This window comes from Rhinatrema bivittatum, chromosome 4 (genome assembly GCF_901001135.1).
Source record: "Rhinatrema bivittatum chromosome 4, aRhiBiv1.1, whole genome shotgun sequence".
Taxonomy (NCBI): Eukaryota; Metazoa; Chordata; class Amphibia; order Gymnophiona; family Rhinatrematidae; genus Rhinatrema; species Rhinatrema bivittatum.
Genome location: NC_042618.1, coordinates 370,824,037 through 370,844,577, shown reverse-complemented (window position 1 = coordinate 370,844,577; position 20,541 = coordinate 370,824,037). Strand labels below are relative to the sequence as shown.

At 46.3% G+C, this 20,541-nt stretch overlaps 1 protein-coding gene across 4 annotated transcripts in view; it reads left to right on the top strand.

The window, feature by feature from the left end:
* Positions 1 to 20,541, top strand: part of PTPDC1 (protein tyrosine phosphatase domain containing 1) — a 91,524-nt gene that overhangs the window by 35,634 nt on the left and 35,349 nt on the right. For all 4 annotated transcript variants that reach the window (XM_029600840.1, XM_029600839.1, XM_029600843.1 and 1 more), the window contains exons 4-5: positions 6,068 to 6,148; positions 8,260 to 8,378. In XM_029600840.1, coding sequence (XP_029456700.1) covers positions 6,068 to 6,148; positions 8,260 to 8,378 — 200 coding nt within the window. The remainder of the gene's footprint in view (positions 1 to 6,067; positions 6,149 to 8,259; positions 8,379 to 20,541) is intronic.

The following is a 20,541-nucleotide window of genomic DNA, read 5'->3' as shown; positions in this document are numbered from 1 at the left end:
CTTCATTTCTTGTGTCGTCTTTATTCTAGTTGTGAGGGATCAAGTTTATTATTTGAAAAAAAAAATTTTTCTTCAGACTGTTTAATCTTGCAAGCAGACCTGCTTCTCTTCCTCTCGTCTGCTGTTTTTTCTCTTACCGAACTGGCTCAGGGTGAGTTCTCATTTCTATCCTTCCCGGGCAGTTTTCTACGACTCAGCCATGGGGAGTGTGAAGTTCTTTCTCCTTCCTTCTCTGCCGTTCCCCGACCCGCGGCCCCGAGACGCACATTCCCCGGGCCGCTGCCTGCCGAGACGTAGCATTCCTTGGCGGGCTCACAAGGATTGGACGGTCGGGGGGGGGGGGGTTTCCTGGGCGGATTCCCCTTTTCGGTGCGGCGCTGCCTGCCTTTCCCCGCTGTCCCTCCCCCCCCCCCCCCGCGCATGCCGAGGGCAGCAGTTTGTGTAGCGTGTGGACAGCCTGGGGGCAGGCTTTCTAGGGAGGGGATTTGCACCGCGTGCCTCCCCGGTGGGGAAGGCACCTCGCGGCCAGCGGAAGGCTCTTCGCATGCTTAGGCGCGTCATGGCAGGCAGCTTCAGGGCCCGTTCCCGCTGAGCGCGGGAACGGCGGCCATTTTGGAGCAGGAACCTCTGAGGGAAGAGTCTGACTTGGATTTTCCACCCTTGCCGCCGGTCCTCGTCCCGGTTCCCCCAGTGGATTCGGGTTCCCCCGCTGGGGATGCTTTAAATAGGCTTCCCCCGGGTCCCCCTGCTTTTACTGCAGATTTTGTGCTTCTAATGCCCAACGCATATTTGGCCAGGTTGCAGCAGCCACCGAACCCTAATCCAGGACCCCCTCCTCCCAAGTTGGCTCAGACAGCGGACTCATGTCCCGGGGGAAACCCCCAGGGACTAGAGCCTTCGAGGGGGGGGGGCATCCCAGATGGGCCTCCCAGCCTGTGACCGATGCCCCCCCCTGGGGGAGGGGGCGGCTCTACCTGCAGACCCTACCATAGATGATCCACTCCTGGCAGACCAGATGGAAGGCGATGATCTGAGGGTTTTGCGTATTTTCCATAGGGACGAGTTAGAGAGTTTGATACTGACATTCTACAAGAGCTGGACATCGAGGCTCCCTTTGACCTGCCTGGCCCAGCTACCTCCGGGAAGAAGGGGGACCCCGTGTTGGTGGGGTTTCATCCGCTAGTGAGAGCTTTTCCTACACACCCTACGTTCCACCAATTGTTATCCAGAGAATGGGATTCACCTGAAGCATCTCACAAGGTCAGCAGGGCAATGGAAAAGCTATATCCTCTCCCAGAGGATTTTCTCGAATTGCTCAAGGTCCCGACGGTAGACTCCGCGGTCTCTGTGGTCACCAAGCGCACGACCATACCTGTTACAGGGGGCACCGCGCTGCGCGATATCCAGGATCACAAGTTGGAGGTTCATCTCAAGAGAGTCTTTGAGGTCTCAGCTCTAGGTGTCTGGACGGCTATCTGTAGCTCATTGGCACAAAGAGCGGGCCTGAGGTGGGTTCAACAGCTTCTCAATTCGCAGGAACGTCCACCGGAGGAGACAAATCAGGCGGACAGGCTAGAGGCCGTTATTGCCTATGGGGTGGACGCTCTCTATGACCTTCTAAGAGTTCTGGCCAGATCAATGGTTGTGGCGGTCTTGGCTCAACGTCTCCTTTGGCTGCGCAATTGGTCGGCGAATGCCTCCTCCAAGACATATCTGGGATCCCTCCCGTTTAAAGGAAAATTTTTGTTTGGGGAAGATCTGGACCAGATCATCAAGGACCTAGGAGAAAATGTGGAACATAGGCTTCCGGAAGATCGGCCATGGTCCACGAGATCGTTCAATACATCCAGAAGTAGGAATTGCAGTCAATGCCGTTTCCGCACCACAAGACAACAAATGCTGCGGAAGCCCTCATCCCGATCACAAACCTGGACCTGGCCCTTTCGTGGGCGCAGATTGGCCAAGGATGGAATGGCCCACGGTGTGTCCTCCAAGCCTCCTCAATGATGCCAGTCCGACCCACTCTTCGATCCCCAAGATAGGGGGCCGGCTTTCTCTCTTCTACGAGGAGTGGGTCCGGATCACGTCAGATCAGTGGGTCCTCGACATTTAAAAACAAGGCTACGCATTGGATTTTGTTCAGCCCCCAAGGGACAGATTTCTCTTCTCCCCCTGCGGTTCACTTCAGAAGCAGCTAGCCGTGCGTCAAACGCTCGATCGACTCCTGGCTCTTGGAGCAATTGCACCAGTGCCCCTCACGGAAGTGGGAAGGGGCCACTATTCCACTTACTTCGTGGTCCCCAAGAAGGAGGGCAATTTCGCCGGATTCTGGATCTAAAGACGGTCAACAAGTCCCTCAAGATCCTCGCTTCAGGATGGAGACCCTGCGCTCGGTGATTGCGGCAGTCTATCAGGGAGAATTCCTGGCCTCCCTGGATCTTACAGAGGCTTACCTCCACATTCCGATCCACAAGGTGCATCACTGCTTCCTCAGGTTCAAGATCTTGGGTCAGCACTTCAGTTCCAGGCCCTTCCGTTGGGTCTGGCGACGGCACCTCGGACTTTTACAAAGATCATGGTGGTGGTGGTGGTGGCCGCTCTCCGCCGAGAGGGAATCTTTGTTCATCCTTACCTGGTCGACTGGCTTATTCGAGCAAAAACCTTGGTTCAAGGTCGGCGGGCAGTTGAGAGAGTGGCACAGCTCCTCCAGTCCCTTGGTTGGATCATAAACTATACCAAGAGCAACCTTACCCCGTCCCAGTCACTGGACTTCCTGGGAGCGCGGTTCGACACGTCGATCGGCAAGGTATTCCTACGGCCGGATCGGGCCCAGTCGCTAATAGAGCAGGTCCAGCATTTCTCTGGTCTCTCTTTACCCACAGCTTGGAATTACCTGCAGGTCCTGGGATTCATGGCATCCACTATCAATCTAGTACCTTGGGCTTTTGCGCATCTTCGTCCACTGCAGAGGGCACTACACTCCCGCTGGAAGTCAGTATCGAGGGAGTTCTAAGCTATCCTACCCCTGCCAAGAGCCGCCAGGGACAGCCTACGATGGTGGATGGATCCACATCACCTGGCACAGGGGATGCCCCTGGACATTCCGGAATGAGTAATAGTCACTACGGATGCCAGCCTCTCAGGTTGGAGTGCAGTTTGCCAGTCAAGCTCTGTGCAGGGACAATGGATGAAATCGCAGGCGGTCTGGCCAATCAATCGACTGGAGACCAGAGCGGTCCGGTTAGCTCTGAAGTGTTTTTTTTTCCTCTCGTTCGCCATTGGGCGGTTCGGATCCTATCGGACAACGTGACCACAGTGGCATACATAAATCGCCAAGGCGGCACATGAAGTCACCATGTCTCCTTGGAGACGGACAAGCTCATGGCATGGGCAGAACTCCATCTTGCCAGGTTGGCGGCCTCACACATCGCGGGAGTGGACAACATCCAAGCGGACTTCCTCAGTCATCAAAGGCTCGACCCCAGAGAGTGGGAGCTCTCCGAGGAGGTGATGCAGCTACTCATGCAGTGTTGGGGATCTCCTCACCTGGACCTCATGGCGACCGCTCGCAACACAAAAGCAGCTTGCTTCTTCAGTCGCAGAAGAGAACGCGGCGCCAAGGGCGTGGACGCTCTAGTTCTGCCGTGGCCCAGTCACATTCTCCTCTGTGTTCCTGCCGTGGCCTCTGGTGGGCAAGGTCCTTCGGCAGATCGAGTCACACCAGGGGCAGGTCATTCTAGTGGCCCCGTCAACCTTGGTTCGCAGATCCGACTAGGTCACCTAGCACACCTCCTACGCCAGGGTCCAGTATTTTTCAACAAGGCAGATCGCTTCTGTCTTATGGCTTGGCTTTTGAGAGGCGCAGGCTAAGACGCCGCGGTTATCCAGAGGCCGTGGTCTCAACCCTCCTTCAGTCTTGGAAGAAGTCCACGTCCGTCGCTTATGTCCGGGTGTGGAAGGTTTTCGAATCATGGTGCACGACCCACTCAGGTCATCCGCGAATGGCTTCTGTACCTCACATCCTCTTTTTTCTACAAGCAGGTCTAGAGAAGGGTCTAGCCTTCTACTCTCTGAGGGTACAGGTTGCGGCCCTTGGATCCTTTATCCACGGGGGACAGGCACTCCTGCTTTCCTCGCACCCGGACATCGTCTGGGTCCTCAAGGGGGTGAAAAATTTGAAACCGCCCCTTCAGGCTCCCTGTCCATCATGGAGCCTCAACTTGGTCTTACGGACCCTGGGTGGCCCTCCATTCGAACCTCTACGTACCGCTACCCTCAAGGATCTTATTCTCAAGATGGTATTCCTCGTAGCCATTTCGTCAGCTATCGTGTTTCCGAACTCCAAGCACTCTTGTATGGAACCGTACCTGCGACTCACTGTCTCGGGGGTCACCCTGCCCATGGTTCTTTCCTTTTTGCCCAAGGTGGTCTCACCTTTTCACATGAACCAGACGGTGGAACTCCCTTCCTTTTCGTCAGCGGGCCCTAGGATTCTCCGCAAACTTGACGTCAGGGTGCTCATGCGTTACCTGGAAGTTACCAACGAGTTTCGTTTGTCGGACCACCTCTTCGTTCTCTGGTCCGGTCCCAAAAAGGGGTCCAGGGCATCGAAGACTACGATTGCTTGCTGCCTGAAAGAACTAATGCGGCGGCATATATAGGCGCAGGGAAGCAACCTCCGTTGAACGTCAGGGCGGAGAGCCAATCCGTTTCTCCTCGAGAGATATGCAGAGCGGCCACCTGGAAGTCTTTGCATACCTTTGCTCGGCATTATTGACTGGATATCCAGTCGTCCATGATTGGATCGTTTGGCGACAGGGTAATTCGAGCAGGGTCATCCAGGACCCACCCTCAGTAGGGAAGCTTTGGTACATCCCACCGTCTGGACTGATCCTGGTACGTACAGGGAAAAGTGAATTATTCCTTACCTGCTAATTTTCATTCCTGTAGTACCATGGATCAGCCCAGACCCCCTCCCTCAGATTCTTTTGGGCATTGTTTTTTCTGGGATCTACTGCTAGACTCCCTCCTTTGTCTCTCTGGGTCTCTAAGACCAGTCTGTTTTTTGTCTGTGACTTCGAATTTCACAGTTCTCTTTGCAAGATTGCCGTTGTGCAAGATTGCCGTTGAGCACGATTCTGTTCTAGTTATAGTTCAAAGTTCTTGTTTACCATAGTTGACTTGATCCCTCCTCTCTCCTTTTCTATGACTTTGATAGTCTAGTTACTGAAGAGGGAGACTGGTTGTGCTGGCTTATGTGAACTCACCCTCTGAAGTTCTTGTCTGACTCTATCTGCTGGAAGGGGGACATAACCCACTGTCTGGACTGATCCATGGTACTACAGGAACGAAAATTAGCAGGTAAGGAATAATTTTCTTAGGTTACTGATAGAGTAAAAAAAAAAAGTTTATTCAGACTGTGCCTATTTTTCTCAAGTGTAAAATGTTTTACATGTGTCAAAATCACTCCCAATGATAGTAATAGGCGGTGCAATGCAACAGTGCTCAGTCCGAACTCAAGCAGACCTTGAGCAGGAGTAAATTATTCAGATCTACGGTTTGCTAGAAAGAAATAAGAGATATAATTGTATTTGGATGAATTGATAATTAGTATACATGCTTGTGGCTGAAGTGGACAGCATTGTGGTGGCTCCTTCTCTCATGCACTAAACATTTTTTTTTTCAGTCTATGACTAATCTCTCTCTGCTTTTATGAAGCTACTTTTTATGCTATTCTCCTTTATTCACCGTCCAGAGGCCAAAATCAATATGTATGATTGCAGCTCTTAATGATGATAATTTGGTGTTACTGATATCATGTGAAAATGCATTTTTTTTTAACACACATTGAGTGCCCATTTTGGTGTTTAACACAACACATTATCACAGCTTAGCAAATAAGCCTATAAGTTTGCTGAATAGAGTATTTAGCATAGAGAGCTCTGTTACAGCTTGAATAATGTGTTGGAAAAACTTTGAAAGAAATGGGTAGTTTATTAATCACAAATTATTGTGCATGCAACATTTTCTATCACTGCCATAAGACGAGCAAACCATTTTTTTTCAGGATCACAGACAACATACTTGCAATGGCCCGACCATCAACTGAAATAATTGAAAAGTATAATATTATTGAGCAGTTTCAAAGGTAAAAGTAATTTATTTCATTATTTTATTTATTGATTTAAAAAACTTTTCTATACCGTTGTTAAGTTAAATAACCATCACAACGGTTTACAGAAGGGCACGATAAAGAGAAATATGGGTAGTATAGATTACAAATTAATCATGTGCCATCATAGAACGGTAACAATTTAAAATAATAAACTAAGTGTGTAAGTTAATCCTGATTGTTAGGAACAAATTAAGCGGTTTGATTTTAACATTAATATGCTTTTGTAGGTTACTAATAACTTCTAGCTTGGTGCATCCTTATCTATCAACTAATTTTTCTCCTTCTCTTTATCTTTATAAAATGCTTGTTTAAAAAGCCAGGTTTTCAGATTAGTTTTGAATACTTTCAGATTTCTCTGTAGTCTTATTTCGAGTGGCATGGTATAGGTGCTAATTATATAATCCTTCAGCCAATTTTTGTATTTATTTGACTAACTGATACACTTCTGATTTTACCAGTATAACAAAAAACCACCTATGCCTATGTGGCCCCCCCACCCTTGGTCCAGACAATGAATTACCTCTATGTTTGGGGTGGGGAGTACCACATGAGAAATTATATTTACTAATATGATTTATCTTCAGGTTCATAGCCTGAGTTGGGGATGAGACAGTGTCCCAGTCATCCTGATACCACAATTCTGTGCCCTTCCCACACAACCTCTCACTTGTGGCACCACAGACCAGATAAAATCATCACATCAGAATAAAACAGTAATTAACCCTTTTACTAATATTGTGTAAGTAGACAGTAAATCCAACTAGGACATTAAATGGGAAAAGCACAGTACTAAAATATAATATAAATTTGCAGTTTTCTTATTTTATCATATGCCTGTTAACAAAAAATCAGGAATGCCAATAGAGAAAGGTGGGGAAGGCAATGAAGCACACAATTTTCAAAATGTGTTTTTACCCCTGAGTACTCTACAAAAAAAAAAAAGAGGTGGAAGGGGGGACGGACAGACAGATCCACCCCAATGTCACCAGTTTGTAAAGGATATACCCTGTCCTAAACACAAAATTGTGTGGGGGGAAAAAAAAACAATCGACAATGAAGAAGTCCCTCTTAATGGTGGAGCTGGTTAGGTGGCAAACCAAATAGATGAGCACTGAAGTGTGTGAAAGGTCGGTCTCTCCTAGGGAGCTCTTTCAGGAGAAGAACTGATTGCAGGGCTGCCAGTTGCATTCCTCTCTTCCTAGCTCCTGGCTGTCCCCACCCTGCACACACACAGAGTGAACCAGCCAAATTGCACCTTTTCTACCTTGAATAGTCTCCCAGCATTCCTTTGGCTTCTTCCTCTACTAGCTATGTAGTGCTGTTCTCTGGGCAGGCTAAACAGTACAGCTCTTTTCCCAAATTCTTAACACTGAGTGCTGAATGCTGGTTCTTGAACATTTGTCATTCACAGGAGAGCACACAGAGGTTTTTGATGTAATTTTTCATATTCCTTCAGATTGGCTTTGGCGGCTTGCAGTCTCTGCAGGGTTGAAAACTTTTTGTTTTACAGATCCAAAACACATCACTCAGATCCAGACACAGCTTGGTCCACATTGTAAGGCTCCAACATATGATAAGCCCATTGGGGAAGGAACCTGGTTTATAGTAGCTTGCTACATTTATAATATATTGCTGTATATATTAATATACACTAAATTATAACTAGTGGAGATGGACCTTCAAACAGAAGTACAAAAAATGCTATGACACTTCAATAGCCATAGTTACCATTCTCAAATGCAATCATAGATCCCAGAAATGTGAATAGAGTTTCAAAAAGTGTGTATATTAATACACACTAAATTATGAGTGGTTCATCACTACTCATTATAAATTTAGTGTGAATTAATATATGCAGCAATATATTACAGACATGGACACAGGTGGTTTTTGTTTTGGGTTGTTTTTTTTTTATAGTGGCAATTTTGTTTCTACATTTTTTGGGTTGTTTGAGTATTGACACTTCTGATTTTAACAGTCTTGTTTCTTGTTAACGAAGAAAACATTTTGCTCTAATAAAGTGAAAGGGAGAGAGCTATGAATTAATAGGCTAAGTAATATGGTCAATTTGTTCCCTGCTTAAGCTGTGGCATAAAAACAGTAATTAACCTTCAGCGTCCTGGAGAGCATGCTAGCTGTGGGAATCCGCTGGAACAAGAAAGTGGTTTCACCTATCTTCCTGAAGCTTTTATGGAGGCTGGAAGTAAGTTCTTTCCTGCTGTTTTTCCTCATTAATTATCAAGTACTTTCAGAATTCCTGCCTTTACTTCTAAGCTCTTACATCAAGAGCTGTTAGAAAGTGCTGCTACATAGAACTCATAAAAAATGAAAAGTAGCCTGCATAATACACTGTGCCCTTTCCTCTACTTTCATATAAATATTGATGTTTGAACCATATGCATTATTTTTCCCTGTATTAAGAGGGGAATTTTCTAAGAATTAGGGCAAAGGAGCTTCTAGAAAAAAATAATTCTAGTTACTATGTGTATATACAATTTAGTAACGTGATTTTTATCTATATGAAATATGCTTTGAAAGCAGTTACAAATATTTGCATATATTTGTTATTGCTCTATAGACTAGAAACTTGACTATTTGTAGGATCTCACTCGTTATTTAAATTAGTTTTAGTCACAAATTCACAAACCTTCTATCCTTTTGTTTTATCTTCTGACCCCTTTGATATTATACACTACTAACATAGTTATACTGTTGTTTCCTAAACTCTTATACCCTGCTGTTGACCTGCACAAACTGATTTGGCTACATAATGCCTGAATTTCTGCTAGAACATCTACTCACTACTGCCCTTGCAGCCTGTCAGGCAGACTTAGCTATGTACACCTGCATTAACTCTAGCAAGCCACAATTGTAGTGTCGTCCTGTCTACATCCCTCTCGCACTCCAATTTCCTGCCCCCCCCCCCCCATCACCTCTAATTGACCCTTAGCCATTCATACATTATTTAATACAGTGGAATAACAACAAATGCAAATATTAGATAGAAAAGGCCACAGCTTTATTTAACAATACATATATACCCCTAGATAAACTGGTACCCAAGCCGGTATGGCAGTTCCCAAAGACCGGGCTACACTATCACCTCTGCTGCCTGCCATAATAATCGAGCAAGGCAGCATTGAACCCGGGCCCCCCACCTTGTCCCCAAGCAAGGAGGCTCCTGCCCTGCGATATATGGAATGCCCCATCCTGCGCCACCCAAGGTGCCAGTCTACTGCTGCCCTGAACCATGATGCCCGCCTCCACCATATTCGAAATGCCCCCACCAGCCTGGGTTACTGCCTCCCCCCCTTTTGCTGTGAAATTAACCCAACTATTGCACATTTCACCATCGTGTGAGTACCTACACGTTCTGCTGCCTCATTTGTGTATTACAACCATAAACATGCCCTGCTAGCTGACATTGGATGCTATCTATCACATACAACCAGTCGAATACAGGTTAACCAAATGTTCTTATAACTATACAACTGATTAACCTAAAACCTCTAACATAAATCGACCTGAAATTCCTGTTTAACAAGGCTGGCTGGGAGCAAAGAGGCCAGGTGCACCTTTGTCATGGTCCTTTTAAATGGGCTGCAATGTCATCAGCCCGCGACTGCTCCTCCCCCCCTCCTCTCACCCGGCCGTGTCACTGTCATGTCGAGCCAGGCCAAGGAAGGGAGGGGGAAAGGGAAGCCGTGCCGTGGCTTGGCTCGCCGCAACGCTGGAGCCCCGCCAGCTGGACGTAACTGGGCCACCATGCGTGGCACGCGGTTATATGTAGGCATGGGGGCGTGGGCCCACTTATGTTTGTTAGGATTTCTAATCATTATTTTGCTTTTTGGAGCTCTTCAAATTTGTATAGATGAGCATATAAGTTCCTATATTTAATCCAACACCCATGTTTTAATAAGATGGCATATCATCCATGGGAAACTCTAAACACCATAACATTATTGTATCAGAAAAGCAGTGGGATCATAACTTTGAAAGAATTATAGAGAAGGAAGAAAATGTGATCATCTGAGACATTTTAATGAAAGTGTCAGTACCAAATGACTATTCTGTACAACGTATGGAAAGAAAGAAGATCCTCAAGTATCAACAACCAACAAATATTACTTGTAGAGAAAGTACGGAATCTAGGAGTAATAATTGACACTGAACTAAGCTTAAAACACATATCTCTGAAAGTAAAGGAAGGATACGCTAAACTTATGGTCCTCAGAAGACTCAAACCACTCCTAACAACTGCTAACTTTCGATCAGTACTACAAGCGTTGATATTTGCAAGCACTGATTATTGTAATGCACTTCTACTAGGCCTACCATACACCTCACTAAGACCACTGCAAGTTTTGCAAAACACAGCAGCAAGAGTTTTAACCTGCAAAAACAAAAGAGAACATATCACGGAAACACTGGCTGAATTACACTGGCTTCCGATCGAACAAAGAATCCAATGCAAAACATTGTGCAACATACATAAGTTAATACATAACGAAAACGCAGACTGGTTAAATACAGCCCTCCGAGTACACGTCCCTAACAGAAACCTAAGGTCAGCAAACAAAGCTCTCCTGACTATACCATCAGTCAAAACAGCAAGACTAACACAAGTAAGAGAGAGGGCACTATCACTGGCAGGACCCATACTATGGAACTCCATGCCCTTGGATTTAAGGCTACAAAGAGACAGCAAAACCTTTAGAAAAAGTTTGAAAACCTGGCTATTTAAACAAGCTTTCCAGAAAGAGAAGGGAGAATAGAAGCCAGGGATGGGCAAAGCACGAATTAAACAACCAAACACACTGCAGAAATTCACTAAGTATGTAGTTTTTAAGATATAGCACACCATTACTAATGGATAAGTTACATTTGTAAAATTAGCTCTGTAATTAAAACTGAGAAGGAAAGACATGGACATGATTAATCACATTTAACAACGAACATTGATAACAAACTATGTTACCGAACCTTATGGCACCTATGTAAACAGACAAATTGTAGTTTCATTACTTTTATGTGCCTTAATGTAAACCGTTGTGACGGTCCCCACCAAACGACGGTATAGAAAAGACTTAAAATAAATAAAGTATATAAAGATGCAGAGACCAAGAAAATGTGGCAGAAAGGTACAGAAACAATCCTAATTGTGTTGGGTACCACCAGCCTAATTAAAAGGGACTTCCAGGCACATCTCGATATTTTGTCTATACTTATTACCTCTTATGAACTCCCAAAGGAAGCTTTTTGGCTCAATGCAAGTATTGAGTCAATCACTAGCAATATGTTTGAGAGATTGAGATTGTATTCAACATACCCTGGTTTATGAGTGAGGTTCGTTCTTGTCATGGTGTCCGCAAAACAAACCCATTTGGAGACATCGTGACCCATGTTCTACTATCAAGCTTTGTAGTAATCAAATTGACTACCAAAATTAATAAGGCTGTTGCTTTCACATCCCTGAGGCCTTGCTGGATGGTACCCTGCCACCACCAACCTGACAGCATCAACTAATTGGTTTCTTGGGAGTTGTAACATGCTGGTTCGCACCAGTAACCCCATGACCTACAGTGTTGTTAATTCAAACTTCCTTTATCTGTGCCTTGTTTTCTCATCACATCTCGCTTGTATTTGCTGTCCAGGGAGTGAAAGGTTGCCAACTTCCAGATTTGTTTAAACTACCATCCTCTCTATTTGTCGTCATAATTTTGGTTGCAACCACCTGTGCTGGTAGGCTATTCCAGGCATCATCCACATTCTTAATTTTAGAAACAATATTTTTTGTTTTGAAACTTCTTCCTTCCATTTTCAGAACACAATTCTCTTGCCTTTGAATTTCCTTTTCTTTTTTTCTTTGACCTGGCAGTTTCTTCCTGTGCCTTTGTACTTCCAGCCTAGTTGGGACCAGAGCTGGGATCTAGGGCCATAAGTCTTCATTCGCAACTACCTGGGAATTTTGCCTCTTTCTTTTTTAAAAAATAATTTAATCTTTATTGAATAAAGTTTTTAAGTAAACTGCTGAACAATTTCATATCAATTCATTATAACAATACAATTCAATTTTACACAATATATAATCCACCAGATTGAGAATTTGGCAACATATTAAGTTTCCTTCCTTCCCCCAACTCCCCTCCCCCCCCTCCCACTTTCACCTGACATAACTTATCCCATTCAACAAACGGCCACCATGCTTTCCTAAAAGCTGTAAGTTTGTCTTGCCTAATAACTGTTAGACGTTCCATGTTGTATATTCCCTATAACCATTTATACAAAGCCAACATATTAGGATTAAGCTACCTCCAAAGTGCAGCCACTTCACATTTAACTGCTGTCAAAATTTATTTAATAAGCCTATTAGGCAAAGATGCCTCCAACTGGCATCCCAAACAAGAAAAATGTAGGATGCCCCTCCACTTGTATTTGCATAATGTCTTGAGCTTCTGAAATTGTTTCCAATATGGACCCATTGCTGGACATCTCTACCAAATATGGCCCATTGTGCCCATCACTCCATAACATCGTCAACACAGATCAGTTATTGTTTTATATAATTTATATAGATTCTGAGGTGATAGTTACCAATGATAATATAACTTGTAAGAATTTCCCATCAAATGGGTGGATATGGTCTAGACATGTTCCTCTGGACTATTTCTCTTCCTATTCCTCCTTCAGGACAAAACCCACATCCTTCTCCCAGGCTAATCATATTTAAATTTCCCTACTGAAAGAGAGAATAATTTATATAAATGAGATAGCAAACCTTTGGTCATAGACAATTTACTACAAAGTTTCTAAAAGGGAGAATTAGCTCTCTGTATTATAGATTTACCTAGCCACTGCCCTAAATGTATTACTTGCAAAAAAAACCAAACCTCTGTATTGTACAATCCAAGCTTTTTCCTTAAGCACTAGAAATTCTTAATCAAAACCTGCCCAGGGAGAAAACTGCTGTTATTTCTAATAGGACCAAGAGGCGAATGTTTGTTGTCTTCAAAAGATCACTCACTCACAAGAGTTCCATAATTGAACCATGTGCTTCATAAAAACATTTGCAGATAGCTTAGGAGCCCATACATTTTTGAGGACCCAGGAAAAATCAACCAATACTATGCCCTGAAAAAATGCTGTACTATCTCTACCCACTGCTTGGGATACATTCTGTTTTGCCACTCAACTATTGCCTTTAATTGGGCAGCTTTTTAATATACATTAGGAACACCCAATTCCCCATCCTTCCTCAGCCAAAATAAGTCATTTTTTGAAATCCTATATGATTTTTGTTTCCAAGTAAAATGTATAAACTTTCACTGGATCATGTTTTCTCACAGGACAAGCAGGATGGTAGTCCTCACATATGGGTGACATCATAGGATGGAGCCCAATCACGGAAAACTTCTATCAAAGTTTCCAGAACTTTGACTGGCCCCTACTGGGCATGCCCAGCATGGCACTAACCCTGCAGCCAGCAGGGGTCCTCCTTCAGTCTTCTTTTTTCCGCGCTGCAGTAGCCTCGCGGTTTAGGAGCTCTATGGAGATTCCTGACAGGAATTTTCCTCACGGAATTAACTAACGTTAAATTGCCCCACAGGGGTCCCTCCTCTAACTTCTCTCCAGCCGCAGTACTCCGGTAAGATTTTTGACAGTTTTCGTCGATTACCGTCAAGTTTGGCTCTTGCAGCCTGCTGGCCGTTGTCCATCCCACGGCTCAATTTTTTCTATGGCTGTGGCGTCGGGGTTCCGTCGGTACTGTACTCGTACTGTACTCGTACCATGTCTATCACAGACCCTCATGGCGTCTGTAATGTGTTTAGGCCGGGAGCATGATGTCCTGACTTGCACCAAATGTGCCCTCATGACACCCAAAGGTCGCAAGGCAAGGATGGAGAAGATGGGACTCCTCTTCCGTGCTCACACCCCGACGCTGTCTATTGCATCGACGTCATCGGAACCAGCACCGTCGACGTCCCACCAGCATCGACCACCGTCCGGTGACCGCCCGCCATCGACGTCTTCACGGCCATCGGCGCCCGTTACTCCCCCTCAGGATCGAGGGGGATCGTAGGGAGAAACATCGCCATCGACATCATAAGTCTCGGACTGTCGAGGGAGCGAAATCATCAACCTCGCCACTGTCGAAGAAGCCCTGTCCAGGAAAGGCACCGACCATTCCTGCGACTGGGTCATCGAGGCCACCCTTACCTGATCGGGGTTTGGGAGCCGCGATTCCACCTGTAAAGGTGGTCCCTCCGGCTATGCCTCTGCCTCCCTCTTCTGTTCTGGAGCTGGGGCTGCTTGCTCCAGGTCTCCGAGAAGAACTGGACCGGCTGGTCCAGGAGGCCATCGACAAAACGATGCAACGACTCCAGGTCCCTTCGGCACAGACACCGGCACCGATTGTAGAACCGATTATCGACCCGATTCCAGCAGCGCTGGCTCCGCTGCTGTCCCGGATGGAGGCGCTTATAACTGCCCTTCCACCTGTGATTCCCAGGTCTCCGATGGCTCCGGTTCGCTCCCCGTTGACAGCCTCATCGGGAGGAGAAACACCGTTCCGCATCCCTTCTTTGGGAGTTTTGCCTCAGCCATCGATGCCAATTCGTCCCTCGCCACCGATTCATTCATCGGGGGCAATACGTACGTCTGTGCCATCGATGCCGGCACCGATGCCCTCCAGGCTGTTCACGGTGCCCCCGGCGATTCCTTCGATTTTCTTGGAGCCTCAGCTGGGTCCTTCGGGTATCCAACCCCCTTCCCGTCCTACAGGTCAGTCTGCTGATCCTTATGACACCTGGGGTGATGATAATTCTTCAGACACCGATGACTTACCTTCACCTCCCTCTCCTACTGAAAGTAGAAAGCATTCTCCTCCAGAGGACCTTTCTTTCATTAATTTTGTGAAGGAAATGTCTGAGTTGGTCCCTTTTCAGCTTCAGAAGGAGCAGGATGATAGGCACCAGATGATGGAGTTGCTCCAGTTCCTGGATGCCCCTAAAGTGATCACTTCCATTCCCATTCATCAAGTTCTTCTTGACCTCAAAAAGAACTGGGAAAAGCCCTGAATCCATTGCCCCAGTCCATAGAAAAGCTGACACTACCTATTTAGTGCAGTCAGCCCCCAGCTTTCAAAAATCTCAGCTCGACCACCACTCAGTTGTGGTAAAATCGGCTCAAAAGAAAGCAAAAAGGACGAGGCCTCACTCATCTAGCCCTCCTGTTAAGGAACACAAGTTCCTAGACAATGTTGGTCGACGAGTGTTCCAAGGGGCCATGCTCATCTCTAGAATTGCTGCTTACCAGCTGTATATGACCCAATACAATAGGGTCATCTTCAAACAGATACAGGACTTCTCTGAAACCCTGCCTGAACAATTCCAAGACCAGCTTCAAATCCTTGTCAACAAGGGGTTTGAAGCAGGAAAGCATGAGATAAGACCAGCTTATGATATCTTCGACACCTCTACTAGAGTGTCTGCAGCTGCTGTCTCGGCAGGACGATGGGCCTGGCTCAAATCCTCTGACCTTTGCCCAGAAGTACAAGACAGACTTTCTGACCTACCATGTGTAGGAGACAATCTGTTCGGTGAGCAGATCCAGCAAATAGTGGCTGAATTAAAGGACCATCATGAGACCCTTAAACAGCTCTCATCGATACCTTCCGACTTCCCCTTAAGACAACCCTTCAGGAAGGACCCTAAGAAGTCATTCTTCCATGCAAGGAAGTACTATCCTCCACTAACAAGGTCCCGAACTATGAGACCTTATCAAAAGCCTCAGCCTCGCCAGGCCCGAAAGCAAAAGCCGCAAGCAGCTCCCTAGCCGGGGCCTGCTTCCGGTTTTTGACTTTCACTTGGAGAGCAGCAGTCTGATTCCTCTGCCAAACATACCAGTGGGAGGTCGATTGTGCTACTTTCACAACATGTGGCAATCAATCACAACCGACCAATGGGTGCTAGCAATCATTGCTCAGGGTTACCACCTAAACTTTCTTACTCTTCCACCGGACTCACCACCTCTGCAGGTGTGGAGAGTATCCAACCACTCTGTTCTTCTGGAGCAGGAGGTTTCCCTTCTTCTCCAGTTAAGAGCAATAGAACCCATCCCACTCTCACAGCAAGGCCTAGGGTTCTATTCCCGGTACTTTTTGATCCCCAAAAAATCCGGGGGGCTTCGTCCAATTCTGGACTTACGTGCTCTCAACAAGTACCTCCAGTGGGAAAAGTTCAAGATGGTAACCTTGGGCTTGCTTCTACCTCTTCTACAAAGAGGAGACTGGCTCTGCTTTCTGGACCTCCAGGACGCATACACACACATTGCGATCACTCCAACTCATCGCAAGTACCTCAGGTTTTTAGTAGGCCCAAAGCACTATCAATATAGAGTGCTTCCTTTCGGCCTAGCGTCTGCACCACGAGTCTTCACCAAATGTCTCGTAGTTGTAGCAGCTTTCCTCAGGAAAGAAGGTGTGCACGTCTACCCCTATCTGGACGACTGGTTAATCAGGGCTCCAACCCAGCAAGCCGCTCGGTCGTCCCTCAATTTCACTCTACATACTTTAATTTCTCTAGGATTTCTTGTCAATTACGGGAAATCCTATTTAACCCCATCTCAAAACTTGTCGTTCATTGGGGCAGACTTGGACACTTTACAGGCAAAAGCCTTTCTACCTCGACAACGAGCGCTAACACTCGTGGCCCTCGCTCACCAGTTGCAGTCTCAACATACAGCAACAGCTCGCCAATTCCTCGTCCTGCTAGGACACATGGCGTCCTCCGTCCATGTTGCACCAATGGCCCGCCTGGCCATGAGACTCATGCATTGGACTCTGAGGTCACAGTGGAATCAAGCTGTTCAGCCTCTGTCAACCATTGTCCATCCTATGATGTCACCCATATGTGAGGACTAACATCCTGCTGTCTTGTGAGAACACCTGTTACAGGTAAGCAACATTTGCTAAACATTTCTGTTGGAATTACAAAAGATAAAGTTTGAAATAGATAGCATAATTTCAGTAAGGCATTCATTTTTGTAGCATTTTTTATTCTGCCAAACCAAGACAGGTTGGCTGTTTCCCAAATTTCATCATAAGGATATAGTTAACCTATACTACTTTATCTCTGCTAGCTGCTATCTCTATCCTGAAGTATTTCAACTCTTCAGAAGTCCAGTGGAATGAGCAGCTTTTCTGAAGGTTCTCTACCATAGCCTGGGGTACAGTAATATTTAGTATTTCTGACTTAGCCATATTTACTTTAAACCCAGCCTCTTTACCATAACTATGAAGCTCATTTATTAGGATGGTAAGTGAAAAGAGGAGAACCTATCAAATTAAAAATTATCATCTGCAAAAAGCAAAATTTTAAATTTGCTCTGCCCCACCCATATGCCTCTAATATCCCTATTACAGATTCTAATTGCAAAGGGTTTAATCACTAAAGCAAAACGTAAAGGAGAAAAGGGGACACTTCTACCTAGTTCCCAGGGCTGGAGCTTCCATTAGGCAAACTAGGTGATCACCTAGAACACCAAGATTCTGGCGGAAGCAAAATCCTGCTTGCATGAGGTCCAGAGGGGTGCTATACCAGAGCCAATATTGCCAAAGAAGGGAGCATTCTGCTGGATCTACTGCACTGTACTGGAGCAGTTACCAATAGTTAAGTTGAGTGGGTGTGTAGGGGGGTGAATGACTAAAGGTTTGCCCAGGGTGCCAAATATGCATGCACCGGCCCTGCTAGTTCCCCTGTCTAAAATAAAGATATTCAGCAAAATGTCCCTTAATCTTAACATATGCTTCAGGAGCAGAATACAATATTTTTACCCAAGTCTGAAAATTGACTAGCGCCGAGACATAGAAGCTATGGCACCAGCGTCCAGGAAGGCCAGAAGGTACTCTCTTTGCACAGCCTGCCACATAAGAGCTGCGCAGCCTGAACTGGAGTCCTGCCTATTTCAGCATTGCGAAGAAGCCCAGGGGGAACCAAAGCCTGGTCCCTTATTGTCAGGGGATGGGTCCGGAACTGCTACTGACGATAGCTCACCGGATCTGTGCATCTCCAAGATGGCTTCTCCACAAGAGGGCACCTCTGGGGCCCCTACTCCAACTCCCCCTGGAATTAACATGGACCCAGGGACCTTCTCCTGGTTAGAATGTTTCCAAGGGCTGCAAGCTTTCATTCAGGCGCAATCAGCCCCAGCTGTGCCCCGGGCTCAACCCCTGCTGGAAGCACAATATCCTCCCGGCCCTGCTCGGATTACTTGAGACGTGCCTCGCCTAACCAAGAATTTTCCTGACAGGGACCCAGACAACTCAGATGATGATGGCGACTCCCTGGAAGAAGGAGAAATCCCTCCAGGACTGGAACCATACCGAACCATGCTTCGCTTCTTCCACAATGATGAAATTACCAGCCCTTGTTTCCCAGACTCTGGGTATTCCAGGCATGGATCCTATGAGGGAAGAAAAGAAGAACCCCATCCTGGTGTCCCTTCGTAAAGCCTCATGCTACTTCCTAATGATGGAAGCCATCCAGGAACTGATTGACCTGAAGTGGGATGCCCCAGAGGCCAGCTTCAAAGGGGGTCGGGCATTGGAAGGCCCTATACCCTCTGGAACCAGCGACCAAGGAATGCCTGCATTTTCCCGAAAGTGGACGCCATGGTCTGTGCCATCTCAAAGTGAACCACCATTCCCGTTGAGGGAACAGGTGCAGCGCAGAGCTAGGGCAATTCACATTACAGCTAACATGAAAACAAAATTCAAATTCTGGTGTCATCTCAGCAAAAAATAACCCTCCACTGCTATTTTGTGAAGTAACACAAACTCTTGCAAAGAAAGAGGCATCTAGAACCTTGCCATACAATCACAGCATTGACTCTCAGGATTCAAACAGCAACCTTATGAAAAAGCAGCAATGCAAATACTACACCAGGCCCTAGAACATTAATACATCACCTACTGGAATAACAGAACAAGCTGGACTACTACTACAGAGAAACTATATGCTAGAAATACTGCATTTCTGTCACACACAGGCAAAACTGAGACCGAACCTTACCTAATATAGAAACAAGAGACTATAAATTAGAAATAGAAACATGCAGATAAAGCCAAAATACAAAGCCTGGGAAACTAAAATGTCTGAACAGTGGAATTCTTAAGAAAGAGCAAAATTCAAAAATATAAGAAATGTACATTCCTAAAGATGACATATTTAAATTGCTATCATCTCAAAATATATATATATATATATATATATATATTTTTTATTTTTTTTTTTTACCTTTGTTGTCTGATCTTTGTATTTTTTTTAATCAGTTGGTCCTGGTCTCTCTCTCCCATTTTTTCCCTTGTTGCTCATTTCCTAATTCCTTTTCAGTGTCTTTCTTCTACTACTGTCTTCTTCCCTTACACACACACACACACACACACACACACACACACACTTTCTCTCACAGACTCCCTCACACACACACACACACACTCTTACTGTCTCTCACAGACTCCCTCACACACTCAAGCTCTCACTCTCATATGCTCTCCCCCCGCCCCAAGCTCACAATCTCTGCAGACATACATACAAGCTCTCACTTTCTCACCCCTCCCCAGGCTTATATTCTTATGCACACACAGACGCACATCCAAGCACCCATTCTCACCCACACATACAAACCCAGACTCCCATTCTAACCCACACATATACACATTTGAGGTCCCATTCTCACACACACACACATTCAAGCCCCCATTCTCATCCACAAATTCAAGCTTCCATTCTCACCCACACACATTCAAGACTCCATTCTCACCCACACACATTCAAGACTCCATTCTCACCCACACACATTCAAGACTCCATTCTCACTCCCATACACATTCAAGACTCCATTCTCACTCCCATACACACCCTGGCTCCGATTTTCACCCATACACACACCAAGGCTCCCATTCTCATCCACACATACACATTCAAGCCTGTGCACAGTTTCCACTTCCTCCCCCCCAGAGCAGGAAGATCGGTTGGCCTCTCCTGCTGCCATCGGCCTCCTGCTATCTTCGGGCCGTTCAGCCGACCGATCTTCCTGCTGGGGGGGGAGCAGAAGCTGTGCGCGGCACTTCCGCTCGCCCCCCCCCCCCCCCCCCCCACACAAACAGGAAGATTGGTCGGCCATATGGCTGCAGGACCGCTTCCCCATGTGTGCCGTGATCGCGCGCCAGGCCTGGGTCCTCCACTTCACTGTCCCGGGGATGGGATCCCGCGACAGCCGTGCAGTTCCGGTGCCAGTTGGGTGGGCCTGGGTCTAAACTGGGTGGGCAGCTGCCCACCCAGGCCCACCCGTGGCTATGCCACTTC